The sequence below is a fragment of the Populus euphratica genome, unplaced genomic scaffold (assembly GCF_000495115.2).
Source record: "Populus euphratica unplaced genomic scaffold, PopEup_1.0 scaffold28.1, whole genome shotgun sequence".
In the NCBI taxonomy this organism is placed as follows: domain Eukaryota; kingdom Viridiplantae; phylum Streptophyta; class Magnoliopsida; order Malpighiales; family Salicaceae; genus Populus; species Populus euphratica.
Genome location: NW_011499862.1, coordinates 1742497 through 1764610, shown reverse-complemented (window position 1 = coordinate 1764610; position 22114 = coordinate 1742497). Strand labels below are relative to the sequence as shown.

The following is a 22114-nucleotide window of genomic DNA, read 5'->3' as shown; positions in this document are numbered from 1 at the left end:
GGTTCAGCACTGTAGTCCTATTAGGAGTACTAGACAAATTTCTTACATTGACTTTCATCCAAGAAACAGGCCAGTAGTTTTTGCATTATGTTCTGCAATCTTCTGAGGAAAAGTAAGCTAATAATTATGTTGATTTGCTTTATAGAAATTACTTGAACAACTGGCCTTTTGAAATGGATAATCAATCATGGAATTAAAACAGGATAGTTTATGTATCTGAATTGGATTCAGGCAAACTGTTATTGTTTCACAACTGGCTTTTCAACTCCTTTTATTTTTCATTCAACCCCATTACAACTGCTATGACTTGTTACATGGAAACAACTGTTATGCTATAAAAACCTAGGTTTTGGCCATTTTTTCCCACCAACAACCTTCTTTAACCATTCTTCACGTTTCCATTTATTTTTCTCAAGTGTTTTCAACAAGATGAAGCTTCATTCTTCAAATTTTCCTTCTGATATTAAGATCCTACTGTTTATTTGAAGATTTATGGTAATAAATTTCTCAGCTTTTTTACGTTGTTGTATTCTGTTAGATTGGTGTATGTGCACTCCTGGGTTTAAGATATTTAATAATAATTTTTTGTGATAGCTGTTTTCAGATCAATATTCTTGCCAATCCTTTTATTAGTCATGGGTCATGTAATCTTCATCTGATTTGTTCAACTTTTTATTTATTTATTTTTAGAATTAATTCATTAGAAGCTTTATGAAAAATATTTTCAAATTTATGTTGAATGAAGTACATTTTCCTTTTTTTTTGTAGTATTATCAATAAATATCATCTATTCTCATGAATATTAATGTAGCATGTTTATGGCAAACTTGTCAACCGTGTCTAATGTGAAGTTTTCAATGGCGTGTTAACCTTTTAAATTGAGTAGCAAAGATAATTAGTGGCTAATTGACTGAATTATGTGTGTTTTTGGAGTTTATATATGTGTAAAGGAGTATGATTTGGGTCATAGTTAAAGCTAGAAGTGATGAAGTTAAGGTTTTTGGATTCTGTTGATTAGCCTTGTTGACTAGAGTATTGGATTTGCGTTTTGCTATATTACTTTTCTTTCTTTCCTTTTTTTTTTTTTCCTGAAGGGGGGTGTGGGGGATTTTTATTTGTTGATGCCTCTTCTGATGGGAGATTCTTAATGTTGAATTTAAATATTAATTGTTATTAGATTAATGAAATTCATTAAACAACACCAGAGGGCACAGGCCAATAGGTATATTATAATGCATATGAGTTGCCCTAAACATTGTTTGGCTTTTTCAAACAGCAAAATAATTTTGTCTCCCCTTATAAGATCAGAATAACCTAGTTGGAGTTGGACATTGTGCCCTTGCAATATGAGGTAAGCATTAAAATCCTTGACATGAAGAATGAGGATGCAACTTTAATATTTACACTGAGTCTCCTGTATAGACCATTCTTCACTGATTCCTGTTGCACGTCACCAGCGTGGTGTCATTTAGTGATTTTTGTTTCGTTTGATTGATTGGTTCTTGGAAGTCGCTATCTAGTATTTAATTGAGAGTTACTAGGAAACCCGGATATAATGGTCTTGTCAGAGATTCACAGGTAAAGGACTGATTGTGATTAAGGAAGGTATTAGCACCCCTAACTCACCCTACCTGAGATAAGCGACTTCGTGGCTTTGATGTGTTAAAGAAGTTTTAAAAATTATTTTTTCATCGGATATTAGAAATACGACTTACGTGTAAGTTCATAATTCTTTACCGTGAGCAAATCAAAATATTAAATCCTTCTTTATTCTTTGCAATTTTATCATTAAAAAACGTTCATAAAAACATTCAAACACGCATACACTTTGACTATATTTTTTTCCTTTTTCTTTATTTCTTTTTTACATCCACAATACAAAATACAAATTTAAAACAACTAAACAAAAATTACAATAATATCCCTAAAATAATCTGAAATTTACAAGGAACACCTTCTGCACCACTAGAACAGTGTTAGACAGACTTCTAGAGCTATAAGACAGTGGTGCGTGTCTTCTCCACACGCCACTGTGACGTCGAAAAAAATCCAGGCAGAAGGGGAGATCCGGAACGGCTTCCTCCTCTCTTCTTTTTCTTGTCGACGATGACAACCACCGTTATCTGTAAAAGGAAGAAACACAACAAGCATTCGATTTTAATTTTCTCTTCTCCTTTCCAGTCTTGGTCTTTTTTCTTTTTGCTCTGCTTTGTTGTTCTTTTCTTCTTTCAGTGGCCGATTTGGCGGTTGGTGAGGGAGCTGCGGTAGTGGTCAAGACGTTGATGGTCTTCACTCCTGTTGGTGGCAACGACAGTTGGACTTGTTGTTGTCGTCCGTGATGTTTGTGGATCTTTAGTGAGGACGGCGTTACTGCAGCTAACAATGGAGGAGATCAGTGGAGGCTGATCTATGCCAATGAGGGAAGATCTGTTGTGGTCGATGAGTGAGGAGAGGTTGGCGTTAGTGGGGGATGGTCGACTTGGTTTTTGTGAGAGGGAGCTGCTGCGGGGCAGATGGAGGTGCGACGAAAGGAAGACCGGCTGAGTAGGATAAGAGATCGCTCGGGGGGTTAGCTACTGGCTTTGAGAAGATGAAAGGTTGGGGAGAGACAACCGAGAGAGGGAAGAGTATAGCTGGAGCTGTATTGTGGTCGATAGTTGTGGTGAAGGAAAATCAAAAGCCTAGGGGGGCCAACGGCTTTTTTTATTGTAGAGATGGGGAGGGGTTGACGACTTTAGCGAGTGAGAAGAAAGGGTTTCAATTTTTAGGGTTTTTGTGTTTTTTTAATTGTGCAAAATTACTCTTTTCTTTGTGTGAGTTGTGGACCCATATTTATAGGTAAAAAATTGTTTGGGCCTCAAAATTGGTCTCTCAACTTTTTTTGGTAAATTTTGATTTTTCTGGTATTTTTTGAAAACAAGCAATATCAACGTCGACTCAATGAGGAAAATCAATGCTTTTAAAAATAACGCATGAAAAGTCGAACGCGTGAAAAGTCGAACGCGTTCAAAAGACATTTGAAAATTTAAATTCTTTTTTGGACGACGTTGAAAATGTTAAAAATGATGCAAGCTTTTGTGTACTGCTTTTTCTAATTCTACCTCATTTTGAGTGTGTCTTTGAGCCCTCACTTCTTTTTGTGTGTGCCTTTGAGCTACTATCTCCGGGGTAGTGCGTTTTTTAACCCTACTTTCTTTCGAGTGTGCCTTTGAGCCCTTGTTTAAAAAATTTACATTTTCAAATGTCTTTTGAATGCGTTTGACTTTTCATGCGTTATTTTTAAAAGCATTGATTTTCCTCACTGAATCGACGTTGATATTGCTTGTTTTTTTTTTTAAAAAAGAAAAATCAAAATTTACAAAAAAGAAAAGAAAAGTTGAGGGATCAATTTTGAGGCCCAAACAATATTTTATCTATAAATATGAGTCCACAACTCACACAAGAAAAAAAGGGACAATTTTGCACAATTAAAAAAATATAAAAAACTTTAAAAATCGAAACCCTTTCTTCTCCCTCGCTAAAGTCGCCGCCCATTCCCCATCTCTACCAAAAGAGAAGTCGCCAGTCCCCCCAGGCTTTTGATTTTCCTTCACCATAACTGTCGGCCACAATACAGCTCCAGCCATACTCTTCCCTCTCTTGGCTGTCTCTCCCTAATCTTTCATCTTCTCAAAGGTAGCAGCCAGCCCACCTGGGCGATTTCTTATCCTTCTCAGCCGGTCTTCTCTTTCGCTGCACCTTCATCTGCCCCGTAACAACTCTCTCTCACAGAAACCAAGCCGGCCGTCCTCTAATGACTTCAACCTCTCCTTCTCCCTCATGGATCGCAATGGTTCTTTCTCCATCGGCATTTACCGATCTCCTCTATCATTAGCAGCAGCAGCGCTGTCCTCACCGGAGATCCATAAGCATCACGGACGACAACAGCAAGCCCAACTGCCGTTGCTAACAACAGGAGTGAAGACTTTCAACGCCTTGACCACCATCGCAGCTCCCTCACCAACTGCCAGATCGGCCACTGAAAGAAGAAAAGAACAACAAAGTAGAGAAGAAAAAAACAGACCTAAGACCGGAAAGGAGAAAAGAAAATTAAAATTGAATGCTTGTTGTGTTTCTTCCTTTTGCAGATAACGGTGGTTGTCACTGCCAACGAGGAAGAGAAGAGGGGAGGAAGCCGTTCCGGATCTCTCCTATTGCCTGGATTTTTTTCTGCGATGTGTGAACCCACGCGCCGCTAGTGATGGTGGCGCATGGAGAAGACGCGCGCCACTGTCTTGCAGCTCTAGAAGTCTGCCTAACATTGTTCTTGTGGTGCAAAAGATGTTCCTTGTAAATTCCAGATTGTTTTGGGGCTATTATTATAATTTTTGTTTAGTTGTTTTGAATTTATATTTTATATTGTGGATGTAAAAAAAGAAAAAGAAAAAAAATATAGTCAAAGTGTATGCGTGTGTTTGAATGTTTTTATGATAAAATTACAAAGAATAAAGAAAAATTTAATATTTTGATTTGCTCATGATTAAGAATTATGAACTTACATGTAAGTTGTATTTCTAATATCCGATGAAAAGATAAAATTTTTAAAACTTCTTTAACATATCAAAGCCGCTTACCTCAGGTAGGGTGCGTTAGGGGTGCTAATACCTTCCCTAACCATAACCAATTTCTTACCCGTGAATCTCTGATAAGACTAGTATATCCGTGTTTCCTAGTAACCCTCAATTAAATACTAGGCAGCGACTCCCGAGAACCAATCAATCAAACGAAACGAAAATTGCCAAACGATGCCGCACATGTGCGACAATTCCTATCTCAAACTCTTGAGCATAGTTTAACTTTAATCAAAAAAGCCATGTTAGAGGGATCCATTTTCTTTGATTTCACTCTCAATTTGATCATATGCATTTGTGAAGATACTTCATACTTAATATGAAATTGTTGCTCATGTTTTTTTATATCAAGAATGCTTTCTACATCATTGCTTATGATCATTATGATATCATCCGATTTGTCATCTTCATGACCTTTGCAAACAGACCAGATATTTGCTTTACTATCCATATGTTTGTTCTTACCGTGGTACATTTTTTCTTACTCACACTTTTCTGAGCATATTTTTCACTCACACAGTGGTTTTGATTTGCAGTCAAGTGGAGGTTCTGGAAAGGATAATATTGGTGATATATTGGATGACTTTGTGCGTCAAAGATTTGGCCAGGGTTCTTATGAACGTGTTGATGAGCATGTACTCCCTTCAAGGAAGCAATCTGCTTTGAAGTTCTTCAACAATCATCAGGAAGGGAGGTTTGTGTTCTTATTAGAAACCCGTGCTTGTAGTTCCAGCATCAAACTTTCATCTGTGGATACAGTCATCATATTTGCTAGTGATTGGAACCCGATGACCGATATAAGGAGCCTGCAAAAAATAACATTACATTCACACTTTGACCAGATAAATATATTTCGTCTATACTCTTCTTGTACCGTGGAAGAAAAAGTTCTAATCATTGCAAGGCAAGATAAGACACTCGAGAGTAGTTTACACAGTATAAGCCGGGTTGCTAGTCACATGCTGCTTATGTGGGGGGCTTCGTATCTCTTTGAAAAATTATCAGAGTTCCATTGTGGCAATGACACTGCCTTGAGTGGAAATACATTGTTTGAGCAATCACATTTAGAAGATGTTATCCAAGAGTTCTTAACCATAATAATTCAGAAGGGAAAAGATAATACTCCAAGTAACTCAATAATTTTGGAAGTTAAACAAAATCAAGGAAGATATACTACTAATTTTCCATTGCACGGTGAGCGAAAAATTCAATTGTTGGATGAAGAGCTGCCTCATATATTTTGGAAAAAACTGCTTAAGGGAAAACAGCCACGGTGGAAATATAGTTCTGGTTTGTCTCAGAGGAACAGAAAAAGGGTTCAATATGCTGACAATATACAGAAGAATCCTGTAGTTGAGGGCGATGAAGTTGTAAAGAAGCGCAATAAGGTGGCCAACAATAGCACTAATTCACCTTCTCTAAAAGCTGCTCTAATAGGTAAATGGTTAATTTCACTGTTGATTAACTGTTTTGTTTTGTATATGCTGATGGTTCTCTTGTCAGAGTATCGGGTGGCAATCATTGTGGGATTTCCTCAATTTTTTCTTAATTTACTTTCATAAACTGTCTCTATTTCTGCAGGAACTTCTGGAGCTCCAGTGCATAATATGTCTCAATTCCTGCCAAGTTCAACTGGCCGTCTTAACACTACTGCTACAAATCATCTTTCCAACTTCAGACATTCAAATAGTAATTCATCAGAAGTACTAAAAGCTAATAAGCATGATTCCGAGAAGAGTCTCCATCTCATTCTGAAGCCAGAGATAACGAAACTTTGTGAAATTTTGCAACTCCCAGTATGTATCTCATCCCTCTGAAGAAGTTGGTTTCTCTAACATATATTCATAATGCTGCAGTATGATCTTTGATATGGTATATTGGGTCTGCCAATCCAGTGCTATTCTTGGTGGTTTCAGAATTGATTTTTATAGACAGAAATAAAAAAGAATAAAAATCCTGCAAATACATTACCTTTATTTGTGCATGCAAGTTATCTTCCTTGCAATGTTCCCTACAATTGCCAAACTATTGAATAAGTGTTCGAGGTCTTAATAAGATAAACACACTGAATTTCTAAGCCTAGAGGGCATTGCATCGTTACACTGTTGAATTTTGACTTGATTGAATTACTACTTGAAATTGAATATCATCACAATCAAATATTGTGTTTGAATTTTATTTTTTGTTAATTTGCTCTTTTCTAAATGGCATCATAATTTTTCTTCATTGTCCTCTATTGAAGTAGGAAAATCTGTATTTTTTTTTAAGCATTCTGATAATGATGATCTGCCATCTTTGCTGTCTCCTCAAGTGTTTACTTCGATTGTGAGAGGCAAATTTCATGGGCCACAAAGTAACATTGCTTCCCTTTTTTCGATCGACTCTTGTAATGCTAAGAAACACTTCTGAAGGAACGAGGAAAACTTTAAAAATAAAGGGAAACCCTCTCTGGCTTTAGTTTGCGTACCTTGCCAATACTTTAACTAACCAGATTTTATCTGCACTGTGCCAAAAGTGAGGGAAATAATATGTTTACTGCATTTGATGGGTTCTTTTACTTTAATAAATGCTCACATTTCTTTGGCTACTCTGCAGTTATGAATTTGTTGGAGGTTTCTGGGTCATGGATCAGCAAACATCAATATTTTCATAAATGATATCAAGCTTATGCAGTAGTCTTTCATCTAAGATGTCATTATGTTGATATGTTTCACTGTTTTTTCAGGAAAATGTCAAGGTCATGGTGGAACGATTTCTGGAGTATGTGCTGAATAATCACCATATCAGTAGAGAACCAGCTAGCATACTACAGGCATTTCTGATATCCTTGGTTAGAACCTTCTTTTTTGTATATTTCCCTGCTTTTTGATATTTTATTTACTTGTGATGCAAATATTTCACCCTCTGATTAAAATATAATCAGTTAGTCACCACTATAAAACTGTGCCTTACCATTGTCCTATAATGTTGGATCATGATGGTTTAACATGCCTGTCCTGTTAAGGCGAATTCGCAAATGTCCATTCCATTTGCAATAGTTTCAATATCTTCTTGGTTGGTTTTGAATTTGAAAGATCTTTAAATGTTTGGCTGTGTTATCTGCCTTTGCCAAATCAGTTCATTCCTGTTTTTTCAATGTGACTGTTTTGTCTTTAACAATCTCACAATGATCGAGTTTCAAAAATTGACAACTGGTTTCAAGTATCCTTTGCTGTGGTCAGTTTTTCACCTTAGATCTAAAACAATAGCACATAGTAACTAAAAAGAGGATGGATTGCTAGAGATACAAGTATATGACCTGAAATATTGAGGAAACATATGGGAGGTGTTTTTTTTTTTTTTTTTGAAAAAATAATCTAACCAAAAATGCTAGTATGCTTTTTGTTGAATGCACCTTTTATTCTCTTCGTGAATAAGGTGGTGGTTTTAGTGCAGTGAAGGAATATATAGTGGACTTTTCATCTGAATTGAGGTTAGAAGTTATGATATCTGATTATTTTGGAGAAAAAAATGTTTTTCATATTCTACTACATCCTCTATTTGTTTCATAGGAAGGATTTAACAGTGTCAATGAATTATTTTCTTTTTTATCCCCTACTAATTAATTGGATTTAAGAAATTTGGTGCTGACATTCACCACCACAACCCCCCCCCCCCTCCACGGTTTTCTCCTCATGCCTACCTTTCTGGTGCTTCTGCATTCATTTATGTGTACGTGCCTGAGCATTTCTATATCTGTGAGAATTACAGAGCATTTGTTTTTTTCCGTACTTGTAAAATGTGTCAGTAGGTCCATGCTTAAATGTTTGCTACCTTTTGCTGACAGCCTGCTTTATTTTTTGATGTTCAAATTGCAGTGTTGGACTTCAGCTTCCATGCTAAAGCACAAACTTGGTCACAAAGAATCACTTGCACTTGCAAAACAGCATCTGAATTTTGGCTGCAAGAAAGATGAGGCAGATTTTGTTTATTCAAAGTTGCGATGTCTGAAGAAAGCATTTCTTCATCATACAGGGACTTATAAGGTGGCCACATCTCCAAAAGCTGCAGAGTTCTCAACTGAAGATCACAGCAAGAATCAGTCAAATGGAAGATCATCACTGTCAACACCATCAAACATGCGAAAGGGGAGAATAGAGGTTGAAAACCTGAGACCTAGCTGGGAATTCTCCATTGATCAGGTCGTTTCCCATCTAGGATTGGCACAAAAAGATTACTCAAAAAGTATCAAAGATATTGAAAAGAAATGTGACAAACAGATGAGGAAGCTATTGCAGAGGCAACAAGAAGAAATGGAAGGGTTTGAAAAGAAGTACGAGGAAGAGAAGGCAGAGCTTGAACATATGCACAGAACAGAGGCAGCTGTTATTCGTTTACACAGTAATATTTTGGAGAGAACAGATAAACTTAAGGTACTGGATAATGTTTATGCAAAAAAGTTTGAAGATCTTAACTGGCAGATGGATATGCATCTTAATAATCTTTTGGAATTGCAACTGGCTACAAGGAACAAGTTACAAGAGAGGAAGGCTCAATGGATTAAAGGAGTTCAGTCCTGGGCACATGCTGAATTAATAAAGAAACCAACTGCAAATGAGTCTGGTTATAATCAAGAAAACTTTGTCACTCGGAATTCTTGTTGCAAAGAACAGACTCCCGAACTATCCCGGAGCATGCCAGATGATGTTCCACTGGAAGTTCCTGAAACTGTGAGTTCGAGTGAGGATATACTTCCTGGGGTATTAGCTGCGTCCAAACCGAGCTCTGATGGGGCCACATCCAGCATGCTTGACAGAGAAGTTCCCTTGGAAATGCCTCAGACTGCAACTGTGAGGGGTGTTTCAGAGGATATTATGTCTGCGAATTCATTTCCATGTGAAGAACAAATCCCTGATTTACAGGTTACATTGAGAGTACTCGAGGCTAACAGCTCTAGTGATGGTCCTGAGAACACCATTCATAAATCTTCATCTGAAAAAGGTTCTGATAGAGTTATGTTAATGGTGCCTGATAGAGATTTTTCACTGGGGGTGACTGGGATAGTCACTTTCACTGGTGGCCTGGAGAATGCTGCTTCTGTAAATCCTTCACCATCTGAAGGACAACCTAACGCCAGATCCACTTCATGCATGGATGTCAGAGAAGTTTTATTGGAACGGCCTGAAACTGCTTCTCTGGAAGCTGAAGAGGATGTTAACAGAATTGTGGAGAAAGATGGAGTATCTGGCATGGTATCTGATAATGCCATTGAAGTTGATCAGTGGAATGGAGTGATGTGTATTCTTAATCAAGAGCCTCACTATGGTGAAATGGTGGCAGTCAACCAGCAAACTGGAGAGGTTCGATTAGGAGTGCCTGAAAACAATGCTGTTAACCAGCAGCATGAGGTGGATCCATCAAGAGTTCGTGAAGTGGGGGTTGGCCACAATCAACTAGAGATTGACAGTATGCATGTTGTAGCCTCTGATAATGGCCAACCTACTGAATCCTCTAGATTGCAAGATAGAGTTGCACGAGCTTGTAATAACCATATTGCTTTCCAACAAATTGATGCTTTGGCATCCCAGCCTTTTGTAGCTTCTGATCATTCTCATAGTGATGCGCCTGTCACAGAATTGTTACCATCCATGGACTACTCTGCTGGTTCACAGCCTACAACTTCATTTGCAGAACATGCACCTGCTAATTCAATAGTTGTTGGTGAATCAGGGACACGTATCCCAAACATGATGAGTGCATCCGTCACTTCTATAATTAGTAATTGTCCTGTTTCTGCACCCGCTGTTCGAATGCCTGTATCTATGTCTCAAGATCCATTGCAGAATGAATTGGATAGAATATGCGGAGAAACAGAACAAATAATCAAGATCCATGAAGATACAGTTTGTTTCCTTTTTACCCAGTTGTATTCTGTGTGATTTTGGTTTTTGGCTGTTGTATTTGAATACCTTTTCTTTTCTCTTTTGCAGAAGCTGCAGCTGAAATCTGATTGCGAGAAGGAGATACAGGAGGTTGTTGCTCAAATTCGTAGAAAGCATGGTGTTAAACTTCAGGAGATAGAATCTGAATTCCTCCGTAAGAAGAAAGAGATGGCTGACAATCAAAACAAAGTTTTCTTGAACAAGATTTTGGCCGAGGCATTCAGGAGCAAGTGCATGGATAATAAGGCATCTAGCACCCCTGTCAGGCAGCAAGGTTGGTAACATTCTTTAAAATGAAAATATGGAATTAATATCAAGGCAAAGATGAATCGTGAAAACATGATTAGGAATCCATTTGAGTCTTGATTGGTTGGAACCTAAACTTGGTTCAAATGTTGGTGGCATGCAGAGATAAACTCTAGTATAGTGCAGCAGCAGCTTCAGCTATCGGAACCCACTGCTCGGCCTTATATTGTTACTGGCTCATATTCAACTGGTCTTCCAGCAGCTAGTCTGCAAACAACTCCAACATCTTCCCCTCCTGCCCCACCATGGCAGGTTGTTCATAGCTCAGGCTGTTTCTCAAGTACCTCAACTAGACCACCACATATCAGCTCCATCTCTCCTGCCACAAGCAATCTCCGAATCGGTAATGAGATTCGAGCTCCTGCCCCACACCTGCAACATTTTAGACCTTCAGCACGCGGGATGCAAAGCCAACAAGTATCAACAACTTCTCCCACACCTTCTGAGATTCCTTCACGAGGTCCTGCAACTGCACAACAATCAAGTCCTCAGACGGCAACAAATAGTGGTGAAAGCATGGGAATCTCACCTTCTATAACATCTCTCCAGGGACTTGAATCTTTAATGGATATAGATAATCAAACAAGCACACATGCAACTCAGGCCTGGAGTTCCCCTCCAGGAACTGATATGAGTTCTGACTCAAACCCGTTGGCTCAACCAAAGCTTAGCATGCTAAATAGTGTGCTGAGAAACCCAACAAGCGAGGTTGTTTGTTTATCAGATGATGATTGATATGTGATCTATGTACTTTACAACGTTTTCATTTCCTTGAGTGTAGATCCCAATGTATAGTTTTGTGTTTTTAGTGTACTACGTTCATGAGACCTCTATGTTTTGCTAACATTTTTGCTGCAGAATTTGTGGCTGTACATAGGTGAATGGTTCACTTGGGTTTATTTACAAGTTCATTTTTTATCTTTTAGTTTCACTTTATCTGGCGGTTTGAAATGCTTTTTAGACTTTGCTTTGAGAGTGGCATCAGTCAATTTTCTGTGTTAGCCAAGTTCTTTGCAAGTATTAAGAAGATTGTCTAGAAATGTTTTCAAGGTTGTGTGGTTGTGTTTGATTAGTGTTTGAGGATAGATGAGATAGAAATCTGTTTGGTTGAAGGATTAAGTTTTGGACTTTAAATACATTCAGATGTGTCTTTTGTCTTCTTAATCTCTGCTATTCCGTCTCTTCCTAAATGTTACCTGATGTCTTCAAGTTGAATACATGTTCAAGGCATTGAACTGTACAAATGGGTGTTTTGCTGAGTGGGAGTTCTGCTAAAAGTGGTGATCAAAATCGGTTGACATTCTATGGTCGCTAACATGGCATGTGGTCCATGTCAGCACCTTATGGGATCTACGAGCATCGCTCACCAGTCACGACCAGTGATGGCCTTTCATCACGTGTTCCGCTTCAGCCATGTGAAGATTGAAAAGTAGCAGCAAATTGAAACGCATATGGAGGAGGGGAAACCAAATGCGTGAAGGAGGTTGTGGCACTTCCATGGATTCATCCTTCAAGTCAAAACGTAACATCTTTTTAAGCTTTGAATTAAACCGTGTGTATTAAGTAATTGGAGGAAAATCTAGGATGCACGATGGCCTTGTGCTGGTCATTTACTATTAAATGACCAGCACAAGTGGCAGGAAAGTCACTGCTTTAGTGTGGCTTGCTTGAGAGGGATCTTCGTGCGTATTGCTATCATTTTCAGCCACATTATTGGCTATGGAAATGAGACAATATGGGGTTGAAGGAATTCCGTATCGAGTTTAACATGTGAGCGAGGCTTTTCACAGCCCTCGGGAATCAGAAGTTTGAGATATTTATATACAAGACAGGGCCAAAAAATCATTGATCTTGGTTGTTAGTTTAAAGTGGTGTCTTTTCTTGAATTTAAGCCCTCAGGCGAGCAGATTCATGTACAGGTCCAAGTGACTCTAAGTGCCGATCTCTTCAATGTCCTGGACTCGAATGTGTAGCATTAATTTGTGGCATAGAGCCATTGACACTCACAAAGAAAGGGCAGCTTGTACTTGGAGGATATTCTTGGAAAAAGGAACTACTCTTCTACAATATTAAAGTTAATTCATGCAATACTCTTATGGCATTTGAAGAGAGGATGGAGTGGAGAACATCAACATATGCTGATAGTTCAATCACTCTTAATTGTGAGTGTTGGTGCAATAGAGCACTGCCTCCCTTATGCATTTTGAAGGTGAATAGGAAGAACTAATTCTTGTAGCTTCAATTGTTGGGTTGTTTTTGCGTACTTTTTTTTTTAATAATTCTATGACGAATATCTTCAATATTATTATCAGGATAAATTTTGCTTTTTTAATGGATGCAATTTCCTTTTGGCAATGTCAACACAGGCCATTTCCAAGGTGACTTAGCGAGTCCATTTTTTTCTACTTCAGCTGTCATGGTGTTGCTTTTTCTCACCAATGGTCACTCCTGTCTTGGTAGTTTTCTGCATGCAATTCTCTTCTCCCTCCCAAACATGTTTTTAGCTCTCTTGAAAGCTGTGTGTATATTTTCTTCCAATCCTAGTCATGAGCATGGAGGATCAAAGTGGGAGGCTAGCTTAACAAATCCTGATGAGAACGCAACCGATAATCCCGCTTCTCGTGTTGAAGCCTGTATATGCATGTACAAAACATCATGATGAATAAATTATGAGCTTATTATTTGTTACCTGCCATGAAATATTCTGAACCAATCAAGTAGTTGAATACAGAGTTGATTAGATTAAACCATTATACTTCGGGGTATCAAAATTGGGCATTTGACATCAAATCTTTTGCATTACGTCCCAATATCTGTCCTCAGTGTAATGCCTTGTTACTTGTTTCAGAAATTAGGAGTCGTCCATAATCTTATTCTTTGTAGGAGATTAAACCAAGTAGAATTTCCTTCTTTTGATGAACATCAATTCCAAGAAAGGGGAAATTACATGAGGAGCGTTAATTTGTAAATGGCTCAAGAGATCGTAACAGCAGCAATGATTTATGGTCCAATTTCTTGGAGTGCGTGTTTGGTCACTAAAACTAAGCGGCTACAGCTTGCTTGAATTTAACAGTGGGCGGAGGATATTATTTGACCAATTAGCCTTGTGAGCATCGTAAGGATTAGTACAAACTGGAGAGTATGAAATGGAAGAATATGGAGTGCAGGAATCCTGGAGGTGTCTCATCAGTAAAGATTTAGGATCATCACCAAAGTGGTTGAAGCTATTAGCTCTTAAAAAGAAAGGTGAAGTTATACTAATAATAACGAGAACGAATTAGATATCTACAATCTGAAAGACAATACAGTATTTAAGAATCTTGTGAGATTTGAAAGAAGAAATGGATATAAGAGTGTCAGTATATGTGGATAAGAAGTAGTTTCCTGACACATCCAGCAATTAGACCGTGACGATGCAGAGGGTTCAATTTATATTCAGAATGTAAGTTCTGAAACAGGTAGCACCACTCTATTACACATTCTTTTGTATGAATTTGATTGACTATTATGAACGCAATAAAATGATCTAGCCTGGCTGCTGCATTGACTCTAATGTTTGTTTTGTTCCATTGATCATAGCTTCAATGTTTTTTGTGATCCTTACTCTAATTTCTGAATTGAAACATTAACAAGAAAAATCATTTCCACTGGGAAAAAGATAGCATCAACTTCTTTTATTGTTGTTCTGCTAAGACAGTGACTGCTGGAAGATTGCACTAGGGAAAGTGCGAATTGTTTAACCATGATTTTAGTTGTCAGGAGAGCTCATGGAGTCACTTGTTGGAAACTTTTTATGGTGACCTGCTGCTCATCTTAGCTAGATTATGAATGCTGAAAATGTGATAGGCTTTTCAAAACTGTATTCAGAATTACTTCCAAAAACATTTGATTAGCAATGTCATTAGTGCAAGCTGTTGATATATCATCCACTTGTACTGAAGTATTTCTACAAATTTGTTGACCATCCACTTATGTTTCCTGCATATTCGTTTTCTTTGGTCTAGTTTGAGTTTCATTTTTATATTGCAAATATTTCAACTTCTTGTTGTTATTGTTGAACTTGTGGAAAATTTGGAAACAAATAGAAGACAGAGAAGATGGGAGAAGAAAAATAGATAGCAGAAGGAAAGGAAACAGGTGAAGAAAAGAAGATGAATGATCTAGGCCTGAAGAACAAGGCTCTTGCCTAGAATCAGGTCATCGGTGAAAAAATCAGCCTCTTTCCTGTATGTTCCCCTGCCAAAGTCAAGGTTGTAAGAATCTGCAAGACCTTCCACGAGGTCGAATTCGGGTTCCCATCCAAGAACATGCTTTGCTTTGTCAATCGAGGCAAAGAAATGCTGCATTATACACAAAACAGAAAGTAGTTGTTACCATGTTATAAGCTAATAACGTTAATTGGGTATCGAAAATTCTGTCAGAAATTACCTGGTCACGGAATGGAAACGCCTTCTTTTTCCCGAAGTCAAAATCTTTAGGGTTGTAGTGAACAATCTCAGGTTCTGGGAACCCAGCAGCCTGAGATAAAAAAGATCAAACGATATAGTCAGAAACGTTAATTCAGCCAAAAAGCCACAGAAAGAGCTACAAAACTTTTACTACCTAGTATATAGTCAGTAGTGCATAATCCACAATTACCTTCGCACATGCCTTAGCTAATCCATCAAAGGTGACATACTTCTCTCCTGATATGTTAAATACTTGCTGGCTGGCCTTTTCATTACCAAGAACCTGAATGAAAGCCTTTGCCAAATCCTGGGAATTTTGAACTCATCAGGTCAGAAACTTGCTTTCATTTTACTCATGCCAAAGTGGCTTTCAGAATAACTGAAATATGGAATCGAAGATTTTCTTACCTTTACATGACCAAGTTGAGTCATTTGAATTCCTGAGTTGGGAATTGGAATCGGGCGGCCTGCTTTCAACCGATGAAAGAACCACTCTTCAACAGGGTTGTAGTTTAAGGGCCCATAGATGTAGACTGGTCTTATAGAAGTCCAGTTGACGCCCCTTGATTCTAGTAAGCTCTCTGTCTCAAGCTTTCCCTTGTGCCTGCTCTTTGGATCAACTGCATCTTTCTGTAACCAGACAACACCTAGTTAGAAGAGATTTGTTACCAGAAGATTCAGAAAAAGAAAACCTGTTCTTTGCGATTGTTCAATGAGTTTCATAAGGACTGCTATCAGACCTACCTCGCTGTGCGGTAAAAGATCAGATTTGAGGTAAACTCCAGCTGAAGAGCAGTATATGAACCTGGGAATTAACAGAACTTCAGATTTCCAAAGACAGCGGCAGTTATGGAAAGGCTACAGAGTTTGTAAAGTTTCCTGATTTCTTATAACTTAACTATAACTCATCAAATTTCACCTGCATGATATTTAAATAGAAAAGACAAGATTTTGATCATGTAATTAAACAACAGTTTTTCTATTGAATTTCTGCCGAAGAACAGAGATGCTTATGCAGCATGGAATTCTGAAATGTTGAATTTCTCTTATGTAGCAATATTAAAGATCGGCTGTATCAACTAATTGTGTTGAAGATAACAAATGTGGTTTTGCGTGAGATGCATGGAAGCTATCAAGGATTAGGGAATTTCATTATCAATACCAAGAATCAAACCGATACCCATACCAAAATTCGAAACAAGTGACATAGGACCAATTAAAGGCTCAATAAAAGCTAGCAATGAAATGATCATGCACATGACTTGTAGAATTGTATACAAAATCATGAAAAAAGTGTTGAGAGCTTACTGTTCAAGCTTTGGTAGAGCATCCAGTATAGGTTCAACTTCAACTGCCTCGCGGCCTAAAAACATTTTGAAAAGATAAATAGGTATCAGAAGTAAAGAGCAGAACATTTTGCCAGAATTCATTGCTGTAAAGTAAAGAAAAGATGTTCTATACCATTTATGTCATAGACAACATCAAAGCCTTTTGCAGCAAGACTGGTTTTCACAAATTCAAAATCCTTCCTGTCTCCTTTCAAATGCAAGATCTAGAAAATCATGATCAGTAACTAAAATCTCGGCCTACTGAGTCCAGCACTAGTACCTTTATTTCCTTACAGATGAAACTAATAACAAGGAAGAGTTTTTTCATCCCCATTAGGGTAACAAATACCTTGGAAGAAAAATCAGCATAATCCTGGTCTGATTCACCTGGCAATTGTTGAGTAATTGGTGCTTTACCTCTGGTAAACAAGGTCACCTGCCAAGAAGCACCACTACAGTTACTTTCCATTGAAAATTGATGGATTCCATAACGTGAAAAATTGAAAGAAGATACCAAAAAGAGATAAGACTACCTGATGACCCTCTTTGACAAGAAGTCTAGACAAAAACACACCAATAAATCTAGTGCCTCCCATTATCAGAATGTTCTTGGAACTTGATGCTGAAACTTGTAGTGCTCCCTTTGTCTGCCATACCCTTCTCTTACACTGCAAGAAAAAACACACAACTGTCAAGACATTTTATAGACATACACTAATCTAAAGCAAATAAAGAGATAAACAGAAAGACATACCTGAACTTGAGAGTGGAGTCTGGTGCCATTGAAGTCAGAGAGAGAGGAAGGAAGAAGAGAGAAAGAAGGCTGAGTTTGCTGCTGCACAGCCACCAACCTAGCCATCGTATGCTTATACCTCTCTAGTCTCTCTACTACTACTATCCTCTCTTTGCCTTTCCAAGTTTGTTGAAACAGAAATTTGAAAGTTTCCTTTCCTTTTATTTATTTTTTCTTGGTTTCTAACAATTTAAGATAAGACAATGACTCCATCATCCACTCCACTTTGGTTATATCCACAGCCTCTCATTCATGCACAACATCACCACCTCTTGTTCTGTTTAAGTAACCTACTGTATCGGTGACCCGTGCGACAGCATGTACCAGTAAAAAATACTTGAGAATACAAAAAGAATGCTCTTTAATAATATTAAAAAACAAAAAAAAAAACTTATACTCGTTTTATTAACTTGATGAGATCCAATAAAATTGGACAGTTTAATAATTTAATTTAAATTATACAAAAACAATAATAAATAAATTATAAAACAATATTTGATAATAATTAATTAAAATAAAAGAGCTATTAATATGACATCTAGAGAAAAAAAAAATCATTAGAAACTCATTGTTACTCTATCATGAACATCACTCATAACAAAAATCTAAATAACAATCTCATAAAAGGTTGCCTTTTTTGCTAAAATAAAATCTAGAAAAGCAAATGGAATAAAGAATTCAAGATAACTCAATTAAATAAAAAAAATGTTAAAACATATCTATAAAGAAGACATCAAGACAAGGCAAAAAAGAAGAAAAAAATGCTTGTGGATGCCAAATCAGAATTCTTCTTGGTGCATGTGTTATATATTTATAAAAAAGACATTAAAAATAACTTTTTTAATTATTGAAATCAATTATATGTATCATTTAAAGATGGTAGAGCAATTGACATTTTTTTTCTTTTAAGGGCATTGATGTAATTCTATTATGCAAAAAGAATCATATCCCTGATCAATTTCAAATAGTCAAAATGGTTCCATTGCAAAGACGATCACACCCAACTATGAACAATGAATTAGCATCCCCTTCTGTTTTTTCTGACCACTACTTTTCTTAGCCCCTAAGTTTTGAAACTAGCTACTAATTAATCATTTATGTTTGACAAAGTATAAATTAACCCCTTGATTCTTGTTGAAAATGGAATTTTAAAAAGAAAGTGGGCTCTTTTTAGTAAATTCAAAGTTTACTCTTCCAACATTTAAGTTCCTAGAGAAAAATTAGAGCGAAGGGTCTACCAGAGTAAAGGGGTTAAATTATATATTTTTAAACATGAAGGATTAAGTTATAATTATATAAAAATCCAGAGACTAAAGGATAAGTTACTCTTTATATCTTGCCCATAGCAGAAATTGACATGCCAAGACAAATATGAGCCAACACTCTCCTTTAATATTTTTTTTATTAAATGTATGGTTTGGGAATTGGGACTCAATTAAGAATGAGTATATCTATTTGTGACTAAATTGAAGTTTTTGTTTTTCCTTAAATGGAATTTGGGTAATTAGAATAACTTTGTAAAACTAAAAGGACTGATCCATAAATATGAAGAATTGAAAATGTTGGATCCAAGCGGAAAACGTAAACAAAGGTCCCCCCTAACAGAAACTCTCTGTGAATCAACAAACTCACAGAGCAAACGAGAAGAAGAAGAAGAAGAAGAAGAAGACAATCTCTAAAATGGATCCTATCCAGGTGAGTTAAGCCACTCTCTTTCTCTTAATTTTCTCTACAATTCATTGCATCCTGTGGCATACAATTTTGGGGCTCGATCAACCTTCTAACTTATGCATGAGTTTGTACTGTTTATTAGATCTGTTTTTTTATTGGAGATTATGATCTTGAATATTGTGTTTTTGAGAAATCTAATGATCTTGATGTTGAGTTGCACTGTAATTGCCCATGTGATTTGTTTTGATCTGTCAAGCCAAGGTTTCTGATGGGCCAATTTCGAGATTGACAAAGGCATTGTAAGTCTCATGTGGGGGTCAGTTTGGAGAAAGAAAAGGGCATTTTGTTGTGTTTAGTGAAGACCCAATTGGGATATTGCATTTTTTTTTTCAGGGTTTGGTGGTTTTGATAGAAACTCATATGGGATTTTGAGCTTGTTTTGTTTCATATAATCATTTTAATCGAAACCCGAATGAGAAATTGCCGTTTTGTTAAGTCATTTTAATGGATACCGAATGACGTATTTAGTTTGTTTTTAATATGCTGAATCATTTTAGTAGAACTCAGGTTGGGATATTGTTTTGTTTTCCTTCGTGTTGGTGATGAAGGATCCAGTAATTTACTATATAGTCAATGATCAACATCTTTAATTTTTGGCATATAATTCAAATCGTATAGCATATATTTGGTGTCTAATTCTTTAATTCTGAGATTCCTTTTGGAGTCTAATGATAAGGACTGAATTTATGAAATTTGGAATGAGAGAGTGTAGTGCTTCTTCTAGCATGTCTTCCCCTTTGTTGTCTTAGGTTCTATGAGATGTGAGTATTGTTATATATATAAAGTGCAAATCCTGATTGGGATTTGATTGAATTTTGTTTTTCCACGTGAATAATTTATGTTTAACTCTCTTGACAGCCCCCCGTTGAAAATTATGCCAATCCAAAGACATGTTTCTTTCATGTTCTCTTTAAGGTATGTCACATATCTAATTTGTGTTCACAAGTTTAGCTTTTTTGAGTTAACTTCAATAGAACATAATGACAACCTTGTGTTTCTTGTTTTCTGCAGGCTGGAGCTTTGGCATTTTACATACTTTCTACTCTGTTTTTTAATAGCTTTGTCATCATTTTTGTGGTGACTGTGCTTCTTGCTGCTCTTGATTTTTGGGTGGTTAAGAATGTGAGCGGTCGGATTCTAGTTGGCCTTAGGTGGTGGAATGAGATAAATGATCTGGGTGAGAGCGTGTGGAAATTTGAATCCCTCGACCAAGAGGTCAGTTTCAAAACTCTTGCTTGATTGTTTGATTTTCAAAATGAATCTCATCCATGTTTATCCTTGTTTTTGCATTAGTCATTGGCCCGGATGAACAAGAAAGACTCGTGGCTGTTCTGGTGGACTCTGTACCTAGCAGTAAGTAAATAAGATTTTATTGTTGTGTGGTACTGACTGAAAATATCCTTGGCGTATCATAATTGTAAAACATTTGGGATTGGATGTACAAAGAATACCAGTCAAGATCTAAAGAAATGCAAGATAGTTCACAGCTGAAAGTAAATTAAACTATTCATCTCTTTTTTACAAGATCCTGATTCAAGAATGTTTATAAGTTGTTATAGAATGGTCTTGTCTGGTTGTGGTTGTTTGCACGTTTTTGATTGTTAAAATTCAGATATAAACTCATCTTTGGTTTTCCTCTCTTTGTACATTTGATCTTTTGTTTTCCTCTCCTTTCTACATTTGATCTTGTTTGCCTTTAACGTTGCAGGCAGCTGCTTGGATTGTGCTTGGAATTTTCTCTCTCATAAGGTTCGAACCAGATTACTGCCTCATTGTTGGAGTATGCTTGACTCTCAGCATTGCAAACATTGTTGGCTTCACCAAATGTCGCAAAGGTGAGCAAGGAGACTTTTCTTTTTTGGTTTTCAGAGTTTGTATCATTTGCTTAAATTTGTCTTTAGTGCTGTTCATTAGGCCGGGTATTGTTCTTATCCATGTATTTCCTATGGTGGAAAGTAGATGCGGACCATAGGAACTTGAAATTTCCATTGGTGTAGATGAATCTGACCCAGCCTTCAAGGACCATGTTGAGGCTGTGACACTGGGTTTTGATTGATCACTAGCATACCCTAAATAAAATGCCAAGATAGGCAAGGCATTGATGGGTTATTACTAGATAAACCTATCAGATGCCCAATATCTGCATCATGATGCCAACGGCCTTATAAGCTGTTCTGCTTTGAACCTATTAACTTATCATCAGGATCAAGATCAAATTAACTTAAGAATTGAGTTGGATTAGTTCTTATGCTATTTTAGATAATATAACCTCCTTCTAGGCAAGTGTGTGAGGGAGGGGAAAACTAAACAATTGGTATGATTGCAGATCTGTCACAGTTTCTGAAGTAACCTTGCTAATCGCCATAAATATGGATGAACTTAGTTGCTGCTTGCACTGTAACTCATTTTGATTAAGTTACTCTGTGCTTATGTTGGTACCATAGAATTATCAACTAATTCTATTGCAGCTAGAAGTGTTTCTAGCACCTTAACTGTTTCTATAACATTGATTGCTTGGGTCTGTTACCTAACCTCCTTTGGTTATTTTATTCATTTTTTTGTAATTATCAGCAAAGAAATAAAAAGTTATTCTTCTTTCTTTTAGATGCCAAGAAGCAGTTCCAGCAGTTTGCAACCCAGACCATTGCATCTCGAGTCTCATCTACCATACAGTCAGCATTCAGTGTTGTATGAGTCATTCATTGCAGAAGGTGGGCATAAGGTGGGCATAAGGCGAAAGTGGTGGCACTTGTTCAAGAGAGTTGAAATTTGGTGTTGGCAGCATACAAACTGGGAGCATTGAGTCGGCTGATTCTTTGAAATTCTGTAGGATACAGTATATATGTTTTGTTGACCTCTGAGACAGTTAATGATTTGTGTAATGAATTACGAAAACTGATAATGTTAGAAAAATAATTTTGCTGTTGAGTGTAATTAATATCATATTTTTAGCTCCCTTTTAGCACAAATGAGTACG

General features: G+C 37.0%; 3 protein-coding genes across 10 annotated transcripts in view; 2 read left to right on the top strand and 1 right to left on the bottom strand.

Annotated features, from left to right (window-relative positions):
• Positions 1-11757, top strand: part of LOC105125185 (helicase protein MOM1-like) — a 19706-nt gene extending 7949 nt beyond the window's left edge. For 7 of the 8 annotated variants that reach the window (XM_011025517.1, XM_011025521.1, XM_011025519.1 and 4 more), the window contains 6 exons: positions 5147-6047; positions 6192-6406; positions 7336-7440; positions 8468-10492; positions 10580-10805; positions 10941-11757. In XM_011025517.1, the coding sequence (XP_011023819.1) occupies positions 5147-6047; positions 6192-6406; positions 7336-7440; positions 8468-10492; positions 10580-10805; positions 10941-11572 (4104 nt within the window). In that variant the 3' untranslated portion in view covers positions 11573-11757. The other variant, XM_011025523.1, reaches the window with a different exon arrangement.
• A 3095-nt stretch (positions 11758-14852) lies between these two features.
• Positions 14853-17578, bottom strand: LOC105125184 (chloroplast stem-loop binding protein of 41 kDa b, chloroplastic). Its single transcript, XM_011025515.1, has 10 exons — positions 17368-17578; positions 17147-17281; positions 16963-17049; positions 16747-16837; positions 16594-16648; positions 16030-16090; positions 15694-15915; positions 15476-15592; positions 15266-15355; positions 14853-15177 (listed from the first exon to the last, which is right to left on the bottom strand). Exons 1-10 carry the CDS (start codon positions 17470-17472, stop codon positions 14998-15000), a joined length of 1143 nt encoding a protein of 380 aa, XP_011023817.1. The 5' UTR covers positions 17473-17578; the 3' UTR covers positions 14853-14997.
• A 1401-nt stretch (positions 17579-18979) lies between these two features.
• On the top strand, positions 18980-22091 carry LOC105125183 (Golgi apparatus membrane protein-like protein ECHIDNA). The gene is made up of 6 exons (XM_011025514.1): positions 18980-19101; positions 19996-20052; positions 20149-20352; positions 20431-20490; positions 20846-20972; positions 21743-22091. The coding sequence occupies exons 1-6, from the start codon at positions 19087-19089 to the stop codon at positions 21829-21831; spliced, it is 552 nt and encodes a 183-aa protein (XP_011023816.1). The 5' UTR covers positions 18980-19086; the 3' UTR covers positions 21832-22091.
• The last annotated feature ends 23 nt before the right edge of the window (positions 22092-22114 follow it).

Bases quoted from the DNA above. Each gene is read 5' to 3' on its own strand.
- LOC105125183 (XM_011025514.1), top strand. The intron at 20,053-20,148 runs GTATGTCACATA...TGTTTTCTGCAG, and splicing joins TCTTTCATGTTCTCTTTAAG to GCTGGAGCTTTGGCATTTTA. The intron at 20,973-21,742 runs GTGAGCAAGGAG...TCTTTCTTTTAG, and splicing joins CTTCACCAAATGTCGCAAAG to ATGCCAAGAAGCAGTTCCAG.
- LOC105125184 (XM_011025515.1), bottom strand. From the start codon at position 17,472: ATGGCTAGGTTGGTGGCTGTGCAGCAGCAAACTCAGCCTTCTTTCTCT. The intron at 16,649-16,746 runs GTATAGAACATC...AAATGTTTTTAG, and splicing joins TGTTGTCTATGACATAAATG to GCCGCGAGGCAGTTGAAGTT. The intron at 15,916-16,029 runs GTAGGTCTGATA...GTCTGGTTACAG, and splicing joins ATCTTTTACCGCACAGCGAG to AAAGATGCAGTTGATCCAAA.